At 40.7% G+C, this 16,434-nt stretch overlaps 1 protein-coding gene across 6 annotated transcripts in view; it reads right to left on the bottom strand.

Moving 5' to 3' along the window:
* Positions 1-16,434, bottom strand: part of PDE3A (phosphodiesterase 3A) — a 259,714-nt gene that overhangs the window by 72,438 nt on the left and 170,842 nt on the right. For 2 of the 6 annotated variants that reach the window (XM_064515780.1, XM_064515789.1), the window contains exon 3: positions 1,921-1,974. The exons of the other annotated variants lie outside the window; for them this stretch is intronic. In XM_064515780.1, the coding sequence (XP_064371850.1) occupies positions 1,921-1,974 (54 nt within the window). The remainder of the gene's footprint in view (positions 1-1,920; positions 1,975-16,434) is intronic. 6 annotated transcript variants of the gene reach the window in all.

Raw genomic sequence — 16,434 nt, 5'->3', positions numbered from 1 at the left:
AGCCTCCTCTTGAAACTGTAGGAGAATAAACTTAAATCTACAAAGGTGATAGATTTTCCAAATTCTCCTCCTATGTCTCATGTCAGCATCACTTCATTTCTGTTTTAAATATAAAAAATTTTCAAACCACAAAATTAAATCCCAGTCAGTGATTCTGCTTACAGCAATCTGCAGTAGAACTTATGCTCACCAATAAATACAAAATTTTCATGCCTTTTTCAGTGGTTCCAGGATAATACTTCATTGAACTCATAAGAAATACAATCCCAGCACTTAAGCGCTCATTCGGATGATTGTGTTGTCTTCAAAAGCCACCAGATGCTTCTGTATCCATCCCAATCTTCCACTCAAAAGCAGCCCAGTCTCCCACTATGACAAATGTGCAGACTGCACCTTTCAAAGCTCTTGCGGATTCTGGAGCTTCTGAACTAAGACAAAAAATGCCTGTTCTTGTGGTGCTTCTGGGGAGACTCTTAGAAGCTCCCCTATAAGGAACTTTCTGCTCCTAATTAACACAGAGTTCAAATGGATAAGCAAAATTCTCAATTCTGAATCTCATTTTCAAGGTTCGTGAGGATTATTCAGACACTGACATTCACTGTAACACACATACATTAAACTTATTCAAAGGGACCCCTTCATTTGGAATACAGGAAGTAGTGTGGGAGGAAATTTATGCAACTTGCAGATAATTTTCTACAAATATTTGTTTATTCTTGTACGGACAGCATTTCCTAATTTTTGTAACTTCTTGTTGGGCATTTGCAAAGCTCACTTACCCTCTCAACAGTTACAAAGAAAGCTATTGCTTACAGCAGAGCAGTCAATGAGAGGATCGGAGATTTCTGCTAATTCTTACACTGCCTTGCTACAGTTTCACAAGTCATTAGAGGATGTGCATGTTATAAAAACAGCTCAGTTTGCTTACTGACATCTGGATGCCTACCTCAGGATAGATAAGGCTTCATGCGTTACGAGTTTGGCGTGCCGTAAGGATTTACGGCATTAGCCTTAGAGGACTCTGACTGACCCAGGTAACAGCCCAAGAGGTCCTCAGCTGTCCTTCACCTGGTTACCAAACAGGAGTATCATACTGTGCAGCACTGACCGAGCTGCCTTGAGAACCTCACTTTTTCGTGAGGGAAAGCAGGGAGAGGTGGGCCGGGGGGTTGTTAAATGCTGCAAAGCATGGTTGTTAAATGAGGAAATCCAAATATAAAAGCATGCAATGATCACATGTCGACACGAAACAGTGACAGGCTGTGGCAGCATTTTGGGCTTTCCTCATGTCTGTCGATAACTGAAGTAACTAATAGCATGTGCAGTGTTTGGGATGACAATTTTGTCTCAGTAGTATTATATAATAGGCTAGACGTGAAGGGCAGAAAAGGACACTCATTTTGTTTTAATCCCAGAAGGGAACATTTTCAGATCCTCAGTGATAGATTACGGATTTTGATAGAATCAATTTGTCTTTTTGTTTCCTCCTAGAGGATTAAGCCTATCTTAAATAACGTAAGCTACAGCCAATTGCTATTTCCTGTTCTCCAGTTTTACAGTTCTGCCTGTCAAGCAACTCAGCTCTTTTTTTATAATCAACTTGATATCTTCTTCCTCCTAGGCACACTCGAAACTTTCTTTGGGCCAATTCAGCAGCGGCTGTGTTTCCTGCAGTATGTAAAACCAGTGGTCTCCTCCTGTAAGGTAAATACTCAAGCCTCAAGCAACGCACTTGTCCCCTCGCTGCCCTTCAGTAGAGATTGTTCTCCCTTTCAGATTTCTCCACACAAATACGTTTCAGTTCGGAAAGCAGATTTCAGCAAGTCAAAACCCACAGAGGCCTAACCTGAGCCAGGAAGGTTCAATCCCGCAATTATTGGAACAGACCCAGCACAGCAGATTGACAGGCGATCAACTCACCTGAAGGACTTCTGGAAGCTCGTAGGCCTTGCAGGGATTCATTCCTTTGATCTTCTGACAACAGCAAGCAAAACATAGACCCAGTTTTACATTAATTGCTTTCATTACTTTGCACTTAATCCATACTTTAAAATATTCACCTTACCCTTGATTACCACAGCTATAACAAGCTTGGCATAGCCATACAGGGATGAAAAGGGAACAGGAATTAATGTGCAGGCTGAGAAGAAAGTATGAATTTTATTCCCAGCTCCAACAGTAGCTCACTAAGGGACTCTGGCTAGTTATTCAGCTCCACTTTGATTAGCCTGTACTTGCCTAGTTTAGAGATCACCAGGGAGAATCAGGGAGCTTTGAGTAAAGCCTACCCAAACAGACTGCTGCCTTTCACAGACAGATCAGGGCAGAGGAAGCGAACCCTCAGCCCGTGCTGCAGGTCGGCACCCGCGGGAAGACGTGAATGGCTCCCTCTGTTCTCTGCCTCGGGGTCCGAGCCAACGTATCTGCCGGCACCTTTTCCCAGCGTTTCCTCAGCACACCCCGAATACCTTGCGCCTGGAAGCCAAAGAGAAGGCTACAGACTTCCAGACTTCCCTTACGTAGCCTCTGCTGACTCACAAACTTACCATGTGGGTGAGCACCGCAGCCAAATATTAGCCTTTCTATAAGCGCCTGGAAGGATGGGCCAGGCACCAATTTCACCTCTCTGCCTCTTTAAGGGCTTTGGAATGAAAAAAAAATGCAGAAACACCAAGGAATATGTCCGTGTGTGTGTGCGTGTGGTGGTGGGGAGTTGGCTTTTTTTACGACCTGCATTAATCTGATTCTTGCAAACTCAGAATCCTTTGAGATACACTGAAACCCTTTTAAAAATATTTTTAAACTCCCGAATTTAATATTCAGGTGTTAATTAAGAAATTAACATCAAACTGAGGAAATCCAAGTAGTCATGCCATTTAAGATTATTTCTCCATTTGCATGCCAAAACATTTGCTGAGTGTTTGCTGTTTCCAAATTTTATAGTCGATAGTGTCATAAACACCTCTGGCAGTGCAAAGGATGCAGCCTTGACACAATCTGGACAGCTGCTGTAAAATCAGCGATGGAAGGTAAAACATGGAAATCCTGGCCTCGGCACTGACAGGTAAAATGCTAGCAAGTTCCCCTTTTATAACTCTCATTAAGCAGAAAACATCATTCTTATCAGGCACAAATAATAGTATCCCACAGAACCGTCACCTGCTTCCTCCAAGGGTTGTGCATTCTCATCTGAAAACAGTTTTACAATACTGCTATAAATCACAGTCAGAAACGCAACCAAAGATTTACAATGCAGGTGCTATGCTCATAGTTTACAGGCCATTAGCAAACAAACTTTCCACTGCAGCAAAAGTGCAAAAACCTTGTTATCCTAAGAAGAACAAAGCTGACAAAGGCTCTTGACAGAGTCTTTGTACCAGGACAACCAGCAATAAGACACTGCAGGTCATTTGATTAAGTTACTGATACAACAGCCATGCAAAGATGTGGATCACCTAGGGACTATCAACTTACCCCCTCCAAAAACACGTAACAGAGAAAAAAGAAGATTAATAGAGGTTCTGATCCAGCAAGTTTTTTGAAGTAGGTGATTAACTTCATTAATGAGTTTACTCACAATGATATTACCAAATTTGGTTCTCACGTATGCTAAGTTCCCTTAACACCCTTATAGCGGCCTTCAGAAACCTGAGCAAAGGTGCATACCATTATAATTTTTCAGGGGAACACACTTTCAGTTTGACTACTGTCACAGAACTTCAGTAAGATAAGTAACTAACGCATAACTGAGGCCCCATTTTCACTAAGAAAGGACGGACTTTAAATGAGAAACCACCTGCAAACTTCAAACTATAATTGTGCTTAGAGTTAAAGCATCATACCAAATCAGGGCCACTGCAAATAAGTTTATCAGCGAGTCCAGCATTAGCCTATGCAGAAGCACTCTGTGCTTCTAGCTGAGTGCTGCCATTACCATCATAACTTTCCAATTTTAAAAAGACAAAGTCATCCCTGACAGAGAGTAATTATTCACATTTATGAGTTTGTCTTGTTGCTAACCCTGCATTCTCCACTGTGCTAGCTAATCTAGCACATACATCACTTTGAAGAGTTTTAAATTTAACTTACCACTGCGTTGAAGCCCTTAGCTTAGGACAGTGAGACAAATTTTACCAACACTTATTAAAAATAAAGCCATAAATAAAGCACTGGCAAAGACTGGGATGCTGTGAACACATCTGCACTTAGCAGTGGCCTAACCACAGTGCTTTATCACAGAAAAGTAGCTTGAAATATCTTTTCAGTGTATTCAACAGGTATGATATTTGTAAAACCAAGACTAGAGCAAGTTTTGGAACTTCAAAGAGCAGCTATTTCCGGTCGGAGGCTTATTTTGTTAAGAACTTGACACAGTGTAGTTGTGACACTAAGCAGGCTTGGCGTGTCAGGGTGCAGCAAGTTCATCCGCAGGGCTGCAACAATAGCGGATCACATGCACTACCCTGCAGAAAATGTCACAGCTGGGGGCGTGGGGGTGCTTCCAAAGGCTGGTTTCCCAAGTAATTTATGGCTACAGACTACACCCCCTTACTCAAATCTCAGTGTAGGACGAGGACCAAAGTGAATGTTTGGATTTCTTTATGTCTAGTGTATAATAAATCTAATTCATGTAAGGCAGTTTTGGCAGTAAGCTATGTATTTGGACATTTCTGTTGGCTTAAGTCACACTTTCTGTTAGGAAAGCTGTTCAGAAAAGGTTTATTTCCTCCACGCTTATAAACTGCTGGCATAAACAACCATTCAAAAATGTAACCTCGGTTATTTGGCATTCTAATAATTTACATCGAAGCCCTCAAGCTTGGGTTTCCTGTTAAAATCAATGTGTGAATTTAAGTGCATTAGCCTTCAAAATATTTAAATCCAAGTTAAGCGAAAAAGCAGGCGGAGAAACACATCTAACAGCTACACCTTTCCCCTCCTGTGCTGTTTCACTGGAGGGTGACATGGGATAACTGTACAGCTGAAACCTGAATTGGCGGGAAAACAAGATAGGACAATATCATTGTTCTTCCTCACCTTCAATTTCTAGGCCCCTCTGCCAAACAGTGTTTCCTATCTCAGCACTATCTCCTTCTCGGTGGCTTTCTACTCCATCCACTTTGGGAGGCGGGGAGGGCAGAAGAGGCAGGCCCACAAATATTGTAAACATTTTAAAAAACATGCTACAGAGCAATTTCAAACAGGAGTACAATCAGAAGACACAAATGGTTTGGTATTAAATACCAGAGTACTTCAACAGTTGCAGAGATTCACCTGAGTCATGCCTGTAGGATGCCGCAATACCACCGCCAGTCTGAAAAGGACTTTATAAATAAAACACACATTCATTCACTGATTCATACACATGCAAAGGCACACATCATCTTTGCAATCTTTTCCTCCTCTGAAATAATGCAAAAAATAAAACAAATCCAAAAAAACAATATGAGGAAAATTATTTTGCGCTTCAGAAATTCTGTCATGGATTTGTATACATGAAAAGTATTTGTGCATGCAGCTGGAACCGAGCTTTCTGAGAAAAGTACTGATACACTGATCAAGGCCTTTGTATCCTCATTAACCTAAAGCTTGATTAGCACATTGCATGCACACATGGACATTTCCCGAAGAGGATTACAACACAGCTACCGCTGGGAAAGGAACAGTGCCAAAACAACATCATACCCTCTGCACTTTGCTATAACTCCAGCAACTCTGGTCAGTTAACCGGTCCCTAAATGCTTTTCCTGACACCTTTCCTATCTCATTCAAGACTGGTATATCAAAAGCAGCTTCCCTCCCGCTCCCATAGCTTCATCGTGGTAAAGAGTTTTGCAGTCAGCTATGGAGCCAACGTTGGGAATAGGTTACAGGCAGGATTAAATCCAGCTCCCTCTTCCAAAGCCCTCCTGCTCTTTCAGACCAGGTGAGAACCACCTGCTGCTTCCAGGCAGGACAGCAGGAATGAGGCAGCAGGACAGCTGAGCACTTTGTGAGGAGCAGTTGCTCTTCTGATCCCAGCTGCACGCATGGCTGGTGCTGAGACAGGAGCTGATATTGCCCAAGAGCAGCAAAAGCGACCCGTCCAGCGCAACTTTCTAATGAGGAGCGTAGAGAGGGGCCTCTGCTTTGACTCTGCCAAACCGTGTTTCTTTTTTGTTGTTGTTGTGGTTTTGTTGTTGCCACAGCACATTAGGAACCAGAGACAAAATTTGCTCTGTTGCTCTCTGAGTTATATATACTGCACCTGGTGTCTGCTTTGCATGAAAATAGTTGCATTTTAGTTATCTTTTCCCAACTCTCTCAGATACGAAGAAAAAGACACGAATCAAAAAAGGCAAGTTAATACTTTAGCAATTACAGGTAGTCAGGGCCATTGATGCTGGCTGTAAACATAGATACAGGATGGGTTTTGAACGAATGCCTACAGAGCGATGGACAGGGATGCACCAACACTACCCAGGAAAGCTCTCTCACTTACTAGAAGCAGACAAGGCAGGTGAACTGGGAAAGAGCATACGTCAATGAGGATACCGGCCTATTCGATACAGGCTGTACTCTTCCTGATCCCAGAGCTCATTTACTTACAGCTACACATCAGCCCACTGCCAAAATCAACAGTCTTCCCAAAACAGGTTGATTTTGAGGAGGCAGGGAGGAAACAAAGAAGCCAAACTAGAAAAACGCGTTCCTCTTACAACTGCTAGGCTGCCAGCTCAACTCAAAGATGTTTATTTCATATCTTCACCTCTACATACTCTTAAATCAATCCATCATGAAGATTTACACTGTTTTGAAGTCTTTAAAAAAACAAAAAAAACTCAAGGAGTGAATAAGCACTGCTATGTGTAGGCAGGCTAAGCAAATCACAGGTGGGAAGGATCAAAATTGAGGCAGAAGAAAAGAGTAATGCAGTGAAAGAATGCATTCTTCTGTACTGTGTATCTATTCTGTGCAGGTAACCCCTTCCCCTCTGACAAAAAAACACCCCAAAGCCACCCCACAACAACAGAATATTTCAGTTTAACCACCTGAGCATCCAGAACCTTTGTCACACCATAACTTCTCTTTGAAAAATGGTTAAGAAAGATTTCATCCCAATTTCTAATAAAAAATTTAAATATGAAGTCTTATATTTTATCTTACAAACCCAGATATAACTCTGGGATCATATGGAGTTCACCACCTTTAAAGCAGCACAAAAGATAGTATCTGCTTTGAAATTTGTTTTGCCAGTATGTCCACTTGCTGCAGTCACACGCACCCTTTGTTCTTTCTAATGTTAATATAATTGTATTAATCTTATCAGAAAACACAGGGAGGAAAAGTGATCTAATTTCAGTGGGACTGTCAAAATAAATCTGTATCTCCTGCGGCAGCAGCTAATGACTGCATGTCTATATCAGAAAAAAAAATGTATTCTTTCAGTTCTCCTCCTACTGGGAAGTGCCAAACCTGTTTTGGAAGAACTAGGAACCTGTTCCCTCATTTGTGCATTTTACACAAACGCTACTGAGTTCATTATTCATTTTACACTCAATCAGGGAAGTAACCAGGACAATAATTGTAGATACCTTCTAACCAACAGTTGATGAGAGCTTTTGGAGGTATTGTACGCTCCTATGCAAGTCAACAATCTCCAACGTACAGCTGTTGAAAAAATCATCTGAACAGATAAGAAATGCTGTAGTCTTAATGAAGTATTCTGGGCTGGAAAACTTATCAGTTACTTATAACAATCTAATAGATACAGGATGTCTGTCATATTATCTTCCCTTTTTATACAAGGGCAGTATTTTACAGAAATAAAGCCAGTGTGGCATCCCTCTTTCTGTCCATCCCTCAGCAGCCTTCTACTGAAACAGCTGAAACCTTTTGGCCACTCAACCAAATGTGACAATGAAATAAAAGCCAAATACATTTAAAGTCCTCCAAGGCTCCTTCATAGGGCCATCACCTTCCATGAGAGATAACACGCCAAATGGCTTCCCAAGCAGAGAGAAAAAGGTTTCAGCATGAGGTCAGGAGCTACCTGTCCCGACCGGTCAGCCCCTACCCCCCCTTGCCTAGCTGATTCCTAGTAGATTTACTGTAGTGATAGGGATTAGGGAACTGGGATGTATAAGGGACATGGAACATAAATCACTGACAAATCAGGCTCAATTAGATCTTCTGCATGGAGAGCAACCCACCCAGGTTAAGCTGCAACTGCAAGCCATCTAAACCTAAATGATTACATTTACACTAGGAGTTCTTGCCTTTTTGCTCTCCTTCATCAATGTTTGCTCAGTGCTCCAAATGGAAACAGTTGTTTTTTCCTGATACTAGTACTTTCTGCCTTGCCTTCTAACAGATAATAAAATGATAATTATTGATGAATTTGCCAGTTAGATTGCATCTTCAGTCAAAGAAAATTGAAACACTGTTAAGAAAACAAAACACAAAAAGATATTACTCCTCAGAAAACTCCCACAACTAAGAAAGTAGTCATGCGACTAGCAGGAGAGCCAGAAGACCTAGAGCTGTCACATGCATCTCAATACCATGCTATTTAAGCCTACTTTAAAAGCCCTATTTAGCTTTAGTGAGACTTTTTGATGGGACTGACATTAGCAAACAAACAATAAATAAGAACTTGTTTTAAAAATCCTGCAGTACAGACATGGTCCACGGTCAGGAAGTAATTTCCTGAGCTGCAAATCCAGGCTCCGCACAGATGCTGCTTCTGCTTTCTTCATGCCTAGCCCTGGAACCAAACAGCCTAGCAGAACACAGCACAAAAGCTGTAATTGGTTCTGCAGAGCAAATTTGCCTGATATATCAGATCCAAATAACAAACAACAGAAATAACATTTTTGTAACAACGACTTGAAACATTTCCTCATGTTTTAAAATCCTCTTGGCATTATATAAGATGGCTTTGCAAATGCAACGTACACCTACATCCCTCCCACACACCTATATATATGGGTTATACATATACCTATGGAAAATATATTATTTAAAAATTATTCACAAAACTTGCAAATCAGAAGAAACTTTAACTTGACAACACAGAAGAAAAAAAGGCATTGAACCGATACAGACCTGTCCCACAATACCTGGCAGCTCATATGTCTGGGAAATGGATGGTATCAAGCCGCTTTTCTTAGATACATAAACTATATGTTATGGGCTTTGACAATATGAGGTCAGCTGATGTCCCAGGCTTAAAGCGCTGTCACTCTGTTGCTGAAACTCTACCAGAAATACCTTGGATAATGTCTGCCAAAAGAAGGACTTTGTGTCACCAACTCTCAAACCAACTCACACAACTTGGTGGGAAACACTGCCCAAGTCTGGTTCCTAAACTTGTCCTGGGTTACAAGGCACAACAATTATTTTTCTGTAGTCATGTTCTGTGCCATTTATCAGCTGAGAATTAAAAGTGCCCCACTCTTCTCAGCCACCTGCATTCACTTTAAACACTAGGCAGAAAAAAAAGTGTATCTTAGCAAAGCAACAAGGTAAGTTCCTGATTACAGAACAGATACCAAAGTTGTTAAAAAAAAAAATGTAATTCTTGATTGTATTTAAGCAGTAGATTCCTCTTGAGCTGCTCCAGTATATCAGATAATCCAGAGGACAGAGACAGAAGACGGGCAATTTAAGTCCAGCTCTTACAGCTGTTAGCCCTGTAGAAGGCTTCTGTTTTTCCATCACTTTGTTCAAGACAGAATATTCCTCCTGTTTTTTTCTTTAACCATCTTTCACATAGCTAAATGGAATGCAACTTTATGGTGGAAAAAAGGCTGTGAAAAATCAATTCTTGTTCCTCAGCACTGGATTCTTCCTGCTCCCTTGTTCTCTGGAGTCAAATCACAAAATACAGACATGGCAGGCATAACACTTCTGTCTTTTGGAGTGTCTGCAACTTTATACTTCTAGTCTATTTGTTAATTAGGATATACATAGCATAATTTCAAAAATCTTGTTCTCAAAATTTCCAATAATTCCCACTCTTTACAATTCACATATTATAAAAAAAAACTACATATATTTCACTAAACTTCTAACTTGCTCTTTGCTCTTCATACAGACCACACATGGCAAATTAATCTGCCAGTTTGGACTGAACACTTCTATTATTAGTCCCTAAAGAACTTAACCTTTAAACAATTGAATGACATCCATTTCTACCACTGCAGTCCTCCAGACCGTAGAGACAAACTCAGCATCAAAGGCCCCTCATCTTGATCCCCGCCGCCACCTCACACACAGCTTTTTACAGTTGCGGTACTTCTGCTACCTATATCAGATGGGAAACTATTTTCCTGGATGCTGCTGATAAGGAACTTAGTGAGAAATCAGCTAATGAGAAAGAGTCAGTGTGGACTGCAGAGAGATTACTCTTTGCTTTTCTCAAAGGTCAATCCTAGGAAAGATCAAATTTAATACTCTTATAGTGACCCTTCACAAGAAATATGGTCAGCAACTGACATTTTGGTGATGACAGCATTAGAAGACATCGCCCACACAAGAGAGAACTGGGACATCATAGCTGGAAAAAAATCGATGAGGGTTGGAGTGACAGAAATGGATGAAAATGAGTAATGCGGTGAGAGGTTATACACCTAGAGACTACCTAGGTGATGAAAGTTTAGTCCAGAATTGGAGATTCTCTGTCGCAGATGACCAACATCTATGTACACTGTTTAATGCAAGAACAAATACAAGGCATTGATGCAATGCAGCTGCAACCAGAAAACATAATACTTAGATAAGTCACCAAAAGCTTTTTCACCAGACATAGCGAAGTGTGATGCCATTCTACAAGGCACAGGTAAGTCCTCATCTGGAGTCCTACATAGAGAGAGTACATATTACATTCTCTGAAGTTCAACTGAATGGCTTGTGCTTTACAAGAGGATTAAAAATAGATTTACACTTGATTTATCACCTTTCCTTTAAACAGGTGGCCTAGGTGGACTATAATTTATATCCAATTTATCAAGAAAGTTGATTTCTACTTTACTACGATAGATGCAAAAAAGACCTTTCTAAGAGAGAAGAAAATATCCTATGGGTAAACTAGAAAAAGCAAACCTTATTTAATGCAGCAGAGTGATGGCTGAGAAGGGAATATGATTGCTCTTTAAAATACCTCAGAGAGGGTGTTTGTCTATGCTACAGGATAATGTTGGACTATAACAAATGGGCTTAACACAGACATAAAGGCAGGTAGGAGATTAGAACACTATTCCTTACCACTACAGGAGAATTTGGGGAGGGGAGAAAAAGGTGAAGCAACATTAACATAGAGCTTGATTAGTTTAATGAAAGGATTATCTAGAGCTGTCTACACTAGCAAGAGGAAGCATCGGAAGAATTCTCCTTGCTCGTAAAGTCCAATGTAAATATTGCTAATTCCCTCCTGTTTCTTCCTTCTGAACTGCATCAAACATGGAGCATGGAAAAAATCCTGTCTGTTACAGAGGGAAAGCTTGCAGAGAAGAAAACCAGCAGTATTTTTGCATGTGGCCTCAAAACTTGGCCCGCAGTCATGAACGGAACCACCCGAGGCAAACGCTGACGTCAAGGTCTCGCAGCTCACTCATCGACATCTCTATTGGCCTTAAACGCACAATCAAGAAGCCTTCTGACAATTACGGAGCCCTGAAGGCAAACCTGCGCACAGCAGCAGCTGAAGAGATGATTTCACTGACACAGGACTGGGGAGTTTTCTGCCAAGTTTCATTTTGGAAACTGAGTACACCACAAGTGCTCCGGCAGAAAGCCACAGACTGGGCCGCTGACCCTCCCCACCTCAAGACACACTGACTGCGCAAAAGAAATCTGGATACCTTGGTCCCGACCATATTCTAGGTGCTGGCAAAAAGCAGGGAGTCATTTTCTCTCACTTTGGCAAAAATCTCATTTGAAGTTAACATAATATACTCAGACAGACATAAATTAAGGCATCACCTGGATGGCAATTCTCACTGAACAATGTTTCCAGCTGCCAGGAATTTAGAAACCAGGTTACACCCTGCTGAGGCATCCAGAGTACATTATATGCAGGGCAGCCTGTTACATCCCCCTAGACATAGTGGCAATCCTACCTCAGATTTTCATCGTTTTCACCACCTATTCTTATTTACAGTTGCTTCCCCTCAGTACTTTTAAACTGTTCATCCTTGTTAACAAATAATCACAGAATTGTGACTAAAAGAAAAAATCACAGAATTGGGACTAAAAAATATCGGATGCTTAGTGATTTTTTAACATAAAAAAGTCTAACTATATGAAACAGATAAATAACGTGTTGTAAACTGAAACACCAATGCCAAATTCACATTGTGCTCTCAGTGACAAGCCAAAAAGCATTGCAGAAAACACTAAAAACATGGTCACATCATCTGTCATGATGTTTCTGTGAAAGTACTGTTGCAAAAAGGGGTATTTTTCTGCTACCTGAGTTAAAAAAAAATGTTACAATACCACGAGAGCCAGCTATCAATAGTCCCACTAAATATAACAAGTCTTGCAGTCTAATACAGATCATATGATTTGTCTTATCAAGCGTAAGAGCAACAAAAGGGAAAAAATGTTCTCAATAAAAAAAAACAAAAAAGATCTGCAGAAACAAAACAAAGTTATGAAAAAATCGTGAGAGTCACTTTGTTTTCTTGTTTTAGAGACATTCACTAAGCTGCATGACACAGTCATTTGGCACAATGAAAGGGTTAAGTTTAGATATAGAATCAAAACACAAAGGTATAGATGGGCTCTGATGAAAGCAAATTAAATTATTAGAAGCAGTAAAAGATAGACATGAGTTATGAGTGCTATTTAAGAATTTTGTCCTTAGTTGAAAAGGGCATCTTTAAAGATCAAAGAAATGGATGTTTCAGTGATTAAGGTATGACATACTGAGAACCCAGACCTCATTTTGTGGATAGGAAAAGTTCCATATTAGAAATATTGCACAAGAAAAAAAAGGTTGGAAAGGCTCATGCAACTTAGCTTGGATTCAAGCGTCTACACAGAGCTAAAAAATGATGCAAAGGAGGCCTAAAAGAAATCTAGAAGGGTATTACGAGAAAACATTTAGGTCTGGGGTGTCTATACTAGGCTTTCAGTGAATGAGAGAATAATGTTCAGATGCATTAGGGAAAAAAAAGAAGCAGCAGACTCTAAAATAGTAAAATTAGGAGTTCAGAAGAATATCAAATTGGGTGTTGAAGAAAAATTACTAAGTGCAGACATGCACTCTGGTCAGATGAAAACATCTCCCTGAGATGCCAGTAATATACAGTTATTTTCATAAAGGACTGAGCAGGCACTGGAACTGGATGGGAAAAGGGGTCAGGCTGTGGTCCCTAAAGTAGTATATGGAAAAATAATCATCATGTATCACTGAGTTAAAAACTTGCACTTTTAAAACAGTCCCAGGGCCAGTATGTATATACAACTTCATACCAATGTGAGAAACTTAAAGACAAGGCTAAGTTAAATCCTAATTTCATGATAACAGTGTGCCAAAAAGATCCTTTGATGTAACCCGTGTTACTCAAACATGGTGTGGGACATGAATGTGAGAGGTTCTAACTAGTTAAGTTCATACCAGGGGGGATGATCATGCAAGTGAGGTGAAAATACAGAGAAGTATTCCAAATGACATCAAGTACCACAACAGGAAAAAACACACCAATTAAAATAATACTGCTTATTTATCTTCTTGGCAAAGAAAACTGAGATCAGAAGACACTGATTTCTAACAAAGCAGAAATAGGAGGTGCACCTCCAACTATCACCAGAAGAAAAGCTTGACAAAGAAATGTCGCTACGCCTTTACATGATTGCTACCTCAAATGTCTCCTTCTAGAATACACAAGAGAGATGCCGACAAAGTAAGGTTCATCTACCCTACTCCAATGACTCTGAAAAGTCTGCCTTGGAGAAACGACCGGAGAAGTGAGAGCAGAGTGCAGATTACATATCCATTATGCAATAAGCACCTCTCAAGCACTGAAAGATTGAAGTAGAGTTTTCTGTGAAAGACAGCTGACCATTAGAAACTGGACTAGGATCACCAATTTATTTCTCTCAAGTCAACTGTTACTAACACTGTCCTGACATTTAAGCAGAGCACTTCCCTTTGGCAACAGCAAAACTATGTGTGCCATATTAAAATATCTTGGATTTGTTTCTTTCTGCTCCCATGGTGAGGACTTGCTAAAAATTCCTGGACTTCAGAACTCCAGCAATAATTCCAAAACAAAATGTTGGAAGTACATTTTTTTAAATGTCTGCGGCAATAAAAATAGAACATCCCTAGGACCTTGAGCATCTCAAGAATCCACAACCCAGTTACATAAACTTCCAACTTTCTTCTTCCCAACTCTAAGACTTGGCATTGGGGCACTGGGGGGAAGGAACAGAGGAGGGCATGACAGTCTTGAAAGAAAGGTGCCGCCTGTACATTCGCAAAGCCAATGGGATAGCCCATGTCAAGAGATTACAAAATCTACTGTGGAAAGGGGCCTGGTACAGGACGAGGTAATTGCATTACTCTTTCACACCTAATCTTAAGGCTTTTCCATTTCAGTTTCTACTTCTCCTCCCCTTCCATGCTCTATTTGCTCTACAGTAAACAGCTCGCACTATATAGTGTGCCCTTTGCTGCCATAGCCTAAATGTGTCGGGGGTTTAGCAGTTATCACAGCTAAGGTACTGAAGTTCCACTGTCCATCTGCATTGTGTCCTTCAAGGCAGGAGAGATGGTGCCTCGTGCTGCCTCTCCACCGACATCAAGCTGCACCCACCATTGATGCTAATATTAATAACAGCTCAAAAAAGAAAGGTGGTATTCGCTTATGAGGCAGGAGGTGGCAAATACAGACAGAAACACTCTTACAATTGTACTTTTTACCAACTCCTATTTGAATAAAAATGAGCAAAAATTTACAAGGTGATTCTGTTCCGGGCCTGTTTATCTGATGAGAATACAACAACATTAAAATCCCAACCTCCAATTTGAGATAGCACTTTCTCAAAGGAAAACTCTGATCCTTCAAGCTGCTGATCAGGGTCTTCAAGATGTTCATCACTTTCATCTCCCACAGAGTTGTAAGGAATACAAAGTGCTACAGCAGCTTCTCCTGTCAACTTCCCCCCTTCTATTCTCTGCATCTTAATGAAGAACTTACTTAATATAAAATAATTCTTTGCAGTTTGTTCACTCAACTCCAACTGTTAATTAAAAAATAAAAAGGACATAAAACCCTCCAGGAGTCCTAAAACACAATCTCTATATACAGACAGCTGTTATTTTTTAGACACCTATAAAACTTGTCTGTGATAATATGACCCACAAAAAGTCCATTGCTATTGCACATTTCTGTCACATCTGTCACCTAACTGAAGATTTAGGTCTCCCTCTCAGGTATGTGAAAATCGAAAATGTCAGATATGTGGGGATTCCTCAGAAACTGAGGGCATGTGTTTGAGAACAGTGTATGAACTTTCAAAAGTGTACTTGAAAGAAAACTTCAAATTATTTGTCTGTCAGACACCAGAAGAAGAATTGAAGATAGTAATAAAAGAAATACATGCAAGCTCATTTTTGGAGTAGCAGGCTCCCATGCTCCAGAAGCAAAGCTATTGGAAACAGAAAGAAAGGTTATCTGGGTTTCTACCAAAATACTATCTTTGTAGCCTGAAGAGGGATTACATGTTTTAAATCACTGTCTTGGTAGCTAGTTTTTAATAAAGCTCCAGCTCTGGTTGGAAAGATTTTTTTCTGGCTCCTTTTCTCCATGTACAGCTTTTTTTTTCTCTCTCCTCCCGAGATGTGTGTGTTGGGGGGCGGGGGTAAAGGGAGAAGGGAATATGAAAAAGGAAACATCTGCTACTGCCACGTGTCTTCCAGCTACTGCATGGGGCTGAGACAAAGGGTCTTTACAACTCTACAACTGACCTTCTGTTTCCACACCTCAACAGGTAGGTTTGGACCATTAACACTGCCTCCCCCACTCCCTCTGTGAGCTGCAAAAAGGATCAGTAGTGGAAGCCTACATTTCTCTTCTGAGTTTTTCTTACTCTCTTCTTCTTCCAGTATCATCTAGAGGCAAGAAGGCCATCAGTTTGACACATTATGATTTGCAAGGGTTACAGAATGATGCACTGCGGTATCATACTTTCAGCAGGAGCCTCTTTATGATTCTGCTTACCAGTAAATATGTGAATATTAGCAGAGACAAGTATCAGGTAGCACCAAGGCTCCTCATCATGGATTTGAGCGGCTAAAGGTACCGAGCAAAACCCCCCTGCTGTTCAGGGCAAAAATCCTCATGAAATCTCACCTTCACAACTACACACGACACGACCACACAATAGTTGAGGTTGGAAGGTGCCTCTGGACATTGCCCAGCCCCCTCCTCAAAGCAAGGT

This window comes from Dromaius novaehollandiae, chromosome 1, assembly GCF_036370855.1.
Source record: "Dromaius novaehollandiae isolate bDroNov1 chromosome 1, bDroNov1.hap1, whole genome shotgun sequence".
Taxonomy (NCBI): domain Eukaryota; kingdom Metazoa; phylum Chordata; class Aves; order Casuariiformes; family Dromaiidae; genus Dromaius; species Dromaius novaehollandiae.
The sequence above is the reverse complement of the archived record's forward strand: the minus strand, read 5'-3'. Positions and strand labels throughout refer to the sequence as shown.